The 6,000-nt window shown below is 42.8% G+C and overlaps 1 protein-coding gene across 1 annotated transcript in view; it reads right to left on the bottom strand.

The window, feature by feature from the left end:
- Nucleotides 1-596: 596 nt before the first annotated feature.
- The window catches only part of POLR1A (RNA polymerase I subunit A), a 34,122-nt gene continuing 28,718 nt past the window's right edge, over nucleotides 597-6,000 (bottom strand). The window contains exons 32-34 of the mRNA XM_034064895.1: nucleotides 5,312-5,429; nucleotides 3,803-3,967; nucleotides 597-1,386 (exon numbers count right to left, since the gene is read on the bottom strand). Coding sequence (XP_033920786.1) covers nucleotides 1,286-1,386; nucleotides 3,803-3,967; nucleotides 5,312-5,429 — 384 coding nt within the window. The 3' untranslated portion in view covers nucleotides 597-1,285. The remainder of the gene's footprint in view (nucleotides 1,387-3,802; nucleotides 3,968-5,311; nucleotides 5,430-6,000) is intronic.

The following is a 6,000-nucleotide window of genomic DNA, read 5'->3' as shown; positions in this document are numbered from 1 at the left end:
AACTGCCCATTTGCCAGCTGCATCCAACTGATTTCCTGGTTGTTCACAGGCTGACATGTGTTTGACAAATACCTACCAGGTGCTACAGCTGGAGGAAGGCACAAGGAAATCTCTTAGGAACATTTGCAAAGTGAAACCAGAGACCTACCGAGCTAATGCATTTGTTAAGCTTCAGCGCCATGTCCAGTACACTGGACACACATTTCAGGTGCTGGGGCAGAATGGAGCCCATTGAGATACTCCACAGAAGCACCTTCACAGTCCCAGCATCTCCTGTTCCCTGATGTGATCCCCTTTAGCACAGCTCCACTGGAAGCAGGAGCTCCCCAGCAGGATAAGTGCGCTCTGTCACTTCTCCATCAGCTTCAAAGTACCACTGAGAATGATCATGGGTTGAAACTTGCCTGGATGGTTCTGAGGAAGCTCCAATGTTAATGACTCATGTGCATTGCATTCTGATTAAAATCAAATGCATAAACAAGAAACTCTGATGTCTGAAGAATGGCTGACAGCTCCCAGCTACCCCGTTTCTAACAGCCAAAGTGATGGCTGTTGGCTGCATGACGAACTTCCCTCGGTTACACAGCCACATAATAGAACATTCACAATATTCCTTTATTAAATATCCTCTTTGATACAGAATATTGAAGCCAAAAATAGCTTTAAACCTCTGGTTTGGTAATTCTTACAAGAGTCTTTTGTGTAGCCACTGTTACAGCAGCTCACAGTGCCACTGAAGGAACAGATCTTTATCAAATGTCAGGTTTCTCCCTGTGTGATCTGTTCCATACAAAGAAGTCTTAAAGAACCGTAAAATGCTTATAGAAACCATGAAAACTCTGAATTCTGAGCTTCAGCTAATCAAGAAATTTAACAATTGTGTCACAGACACATAAAATTCTATAGAAATAAAGTAGCAAAAGTTGCTCAGCATCAACAGGTTCTGCTTTGCCTTCATTCTGCCACTGCTGTTGCACTGTTTGAGACCCAGATGGTCTCCTTCATTTTATTCTGTTCTGTGTAAATCAATAAACTCCTTTTTAACATTAATGAACAGTAAATTAATGTTTCTTTGGCTCACAGCTCCTACAGCTGCAGACATTCTCACTGAACAGATAAGGCCCCTCAGGAATCCAGATTAACCTGCATACCTGATTAGGTATCCAGGTCCTGCTGGCACAAGATGACTGGGGACACAGTACGTGCCACTGCTGCACAGCTGTGGAGCAGACGTATCTCTTGTGATGAACATTCCAATCAGAGCCCTGAGGTTATCACCCAAACACTATTTAAGGGGTTGCTTGAGGTCAAACAAACCAGTCCCTCCTTTAACAACTTTTCCCACCACGAGGCATGCAGAAGGGGATCGCAGCTCATCATAGGCACCTGCAACAGAATTCAAACAAAACTCCTATCAGGATGTTTCCAAAGGATTCCCAAAGCTCAGTGCTGAAAAGAGCATTTTGGTTTACAGGGTTCAGCCCCTTTGGTTTGAGAAAGGCACTGCCACCTACTGTTCACATTCCATTTGTGTATCTGAGAGCAGGAGCCCAAAACCCTTCCTACCCCTCTTACAGGAACTATTATCTCGTCCCAATCCTTTTGTCCAAGCAAAGAATTTAGCCACACATTACTAAGCTCTCCCTATTCAGCATGAAAGGAAAACACGTTCTGAATCCTAAGGGAACACAGGTCTGACCCAGTGAACACATTTTGCTGATTAAATACATCACTTCAAAAATGCATGGGAGGCAAAACCAGAAAGATTCCCTTTTCATTGCTGCCTTTTTTCCTTTGTTAGGGTGAATCCTTTTGATGCAGATTTTAAATCCTTCTGGCTAGATATGAAGGGAACATTTCACTAGAGAGACATTCCATGAATTCCTTTGATTTTGTGGTTACTCACTGTAGCGAAATAGTGTCACAGCTATTTGGAAGCTCTCCAGATGACATGTCTGGCTAGGACTGGTTTGCTTCCACTGGTTTTTATAAGCACCCAGGCTGGTTCTCATTCATCCTAATGCTGGAATTCTGTCATTGGAGCAGTTGGAAGATTGGAAATAAACCTGTTAAACTTCTGGTGAGTTTTTTCTACAGAGCAGGATGTACTGAGCTTTCTATAGAGGATAGGGCAGAAGCTGGACCACAGCACAGTGCATGGCATGAGCTGCTCTGATCTCAGCTGAATAACAACATAGCTGCTCCTAAATGTGTGCCAGCTGAAGAAAACCAAGCTCTTTTGTTAGATCATAAAGCAAAACAGTCAGAAATGTCTTGTTTGCTCACATGGTGTTAACAAAGAGCTATTCTTTGAGCAAATAGCCAAAAGGATATCACTTTGGATGCACCCTGGTCAGCACTCAGATGGGTCACCCCACACTCTTAAATGATGCTTCTCACACTGGCTGTGCACAGTGGCCACAAGCCTTCTTCTTTCCTTCTTCCTGATCACAGCAGGCACCCTTGCAGCATCTCTTTAACTATACAGTCAAGTGATCAGTTCCACTGAAGCAGATTAGATCCAGACTGCTGCAATCCACATTATGACTTTGATTTCGGTCGTGATGAAACATGAACTCCCTTCACTGGTAATCCATGCAGCTTTCCTGCCAATTCATGGTGCCCTTCTGTCAGTATGCACTTCCTGTCTTTATCCATAATGTTAGCCATAAAGATAATTACATTGCACTTAGCAAGAAATGTACTTGAAGTCAGTGGGTGATAGAATGCAAATCCAGAGAGGGAGTGCAACTGTGCAAGAAACAGTTCAGCTTCACCCTGGATTTACACTGTTCCTGTCTGATTTTCGGGGGAATTAAGTCATCCATAACCAATGCTATTAATTAAACCCCAAATTACCTTCACAGAAAAGGCCTAAAACTAACGAAATTCAGGGATAAAAGTATCTGTGACACCTGTGCAAGGCAGTTTAAGGTACTAGCTGAAGAGATCATGTTGAGAGCGTTTCCCATTTGTAATAGGTAGCAAAGGCAGCAGAGGGGCTCTCAAGAAGGAAAGCATCCAACTGGCAAGTAACAGAAACCAGGACTATTTGCAAAAGGGAGATGCAATCAGTATCCAAGGATAAGATCCCACAAACTGTTTTCAGTGACAGACTTAAAGCATCAGCTTTTTTGACAGAACTCTTGAATGCAGGTGGCTGCTGCTGTATTTCAGATCTCCTGCATGATGCACACAATCATTGACCTCTACACCTTATAGAGCAGCAACTGGAGGGCAGGAAGGATGCTCTTGAGCACCTCACATGGCACCGCTACCATTAGACAAATGAGTCTGACCCTCTGCCTGTGACTGAGGAAACAAGCAAAGACAATGAAGTGCTAAAGCAGAAGAAAACCAGACTCAAAGTCACAACCAGGAGGCCTGTTCTCACAGTAAAAGTCTGAATAGAGAAGAAATGAGAACACGGAAGCCTTATTAGAGACATGAAAACAAAGCAGAGGTGACAATTTTAACAGCAGAGACAGATTTAGTAGTGTGTTAGAAAGCTTTGCTCTAACAAATCTCAACAATGTTATAAAAATGCCTATCTAATTCCTAAAGAAAGGAGTCACAGACCCCACAAATGACATGTGGGAGCCGACTTCATTGGAGCTGACAGAATTCCATTAAAAACATCTGGAACATTTTCCTAGGCAAAGGCTTCATGAAAATTCTAGCCTCTGGCATATTTTGTTTTCCCCTAATGCAATTATGCATCACTCAAAACAGGGGAAAGTTACAATGAAAACAAAGCCTATGTGAAACGCTGCAGCCATCGAGTTCAAGCTAAACCACTTACCCATCATTGTTGCTTCCTTCAAGAATTTGTAGCTGGTTTCAAATGTCATCTGCTGCAAAGGGGAGGAGTTGGACTGAATTCCATAACGATTCAGTGGTTTATAAAATCCTTCAAAACACATGTAATCTGCCACGAGGGAAAGGTGCCGAGGGTCTACCACAATCCCTAAGAAGACAAGAAAGAGCAACCATCAGAGCACACAAGGGCTAAGGTTTGAGGTTTTTAAAGTAAATTAGGCCTAAATTAAACCCCCCTGAAGGTAATCAACATAGAGAATATCTCTAGTAACAGTCCTCTGGCAGTTGTACCTCTTTGTGAGTAGCTGGCTTAGCTGCTCCCCTCAAATACACAAGAGAGACAGACCTCACTCTAATATAAAACCAATCTCTCTCCAGGGAAACTAAACCATCAAGAATGCTGTAAGGCAGCAGAATTGCTCTACATAAAATCACTAAAGTCTGCTTTATGCAGAAGGGGATCACACATCATAGAATCACAGAATGGTCTGGGTTGGAAAGGACCTTAAGATCATCCAGTTTCAACCTCCTGCCATGGGCAGGGACACCTCACACTAGACCATGTCACCCAAGGCTCTGTCCAACCTGGCCTTGAGCACTGCCCATCCACTTCTGATGGGACAAAGCTCCGGCCCCTCACCTTGTGGCCTGCATTAGCAAAGCACAGTCAGAAAGGTTCTGCTATTTCCTGTGCATGATATTAGGCACCCACAGAAAACCCCATTTAAGCTGAAAAGAAACAGCACTTCTGTAAAAATAACATGGAGTTGGTGTCATGGGGGATCATTAACAGCTCTGTCAACATTTACCCAGCAGTGCTCGAACCACTTGAAGGTCAGACCACTCTGGGCTGCCAGCTGGCAAACCTGTTTCATGTAACTGGTTGCTAAAATTCCCACTGTATTAATCTTCCCTCTTCTCAATAGTTAAATTCATAGCAAGACTTAGCTTGCTTAAGGCAAATCCAACATGCCTAACTTCAGCAGGCTGTGAAGTCAGGCTTCTCTCCCAAGCCTGGACTCTGCATAGAGAGAAGAACATTCACACAAGGAAATGCAGCTATTTTAGGAAAGCTATTAAAACCCGACTCAAAAGGAGCTTGGACTCCCATCATTAAAGAGCTAGAGTGAGGCAAGGTTAATCCTATTCTCAGGGCCTCTATACAAGTCTAACAGCTTCCTCACACATCAGCAGTTAATTTGTCTGGACCTTCCAGCTTGTAAAGAACAAATGGACCAGAACAGAAAAGCTCTGTGAAGGGGGGATAAATTCCCCCTTGTCTAGTGAGTTTTCTCCTGATTAAATGGAAGCTAACAATGAACTCACAAAGTGTTCACAGCAGGCACTATAATGATTAAAATAATGAGAAAGTGCAACTTCAGAACACACACATAAATGAAAAGATCATGCACACAGATTTAAGCACTGTGGCTGGGTTTTCCCATCTTTAATGATAATAAAGACTATCTTAATGAATACAAAGAAATCTTACCATATACAGCAAATACATCTTTTATTTCCTTAATAATCACCCTCAGGGCAGACTCTATTCCATAGTTCTTAGCCATGGCATGAATATCATTGGAATAAAGTCTGTTCAAGTCCAAAATCTGAAAGCAAAGAAACCACAGACACAAGTTAGGACAGTAGGTACTCTGTAGTGCCAAAGAACTTCAGCCAAGATAGCTTTTTTCCTCTAGTTTTCATTAGCTTAAGCAGCACCAACAACAAATAGGCAGCAGCTCACATACAGACAAAGACTAATTCTGGGGATTTGTGTTTAAACCAGTGATCACAGCATTATGTACATGAATAAGACACGGGAATCAAAACTCACCACAAGAGCAAATTAGCTGAAATTAGAAGCAGCAAACTAACATCTCAAGCAGCACAGGAACATGCTAAAATCTTCCAAACACCACAAAGCAATGCCCGGGCTGGCTCAGCCAGCCAGAACTTCTAGCAAAGCAGCAGAGAAGATGTAGCTTGAAACAATCCTGTATTTGTGGAGTTATGGGCTAAATGGCATAGCAGAACTATTCATCTCCAAGTGCTGCAATCTGTTTAGATGGAAGAACTCCCTCAAGTAACACAGAGCATGGTGTGAAATTATGTGTCATTAGACACTAGGCTGCTGTACAAAACCTGTTTGCTGCCCTTGAGAAAAGGCTCTGCTGAGCT

This window comes from Melopsittacus undulatus, chromosome 7 (assembly GCF_012275295.1).
Source record: "Melopsittacus undulatus isolate bMelUnd1 chromosome 7, bMelUnd1.mat.Z, whole genome shotgun sequence".
In the NCBI taxonomy this organism is placed as follows: domain Eukaryota; kingdom Metazoa; phylum Chordata; class Aves; order Psittaciformes; family Psittaculidae; genus Melopsittacus; species Melopsittacus undulatus.
Note: the sequence above shows the minus strand (reverse complement) of the source record. Positions and strands in the feature narration are given on the sequence as shown.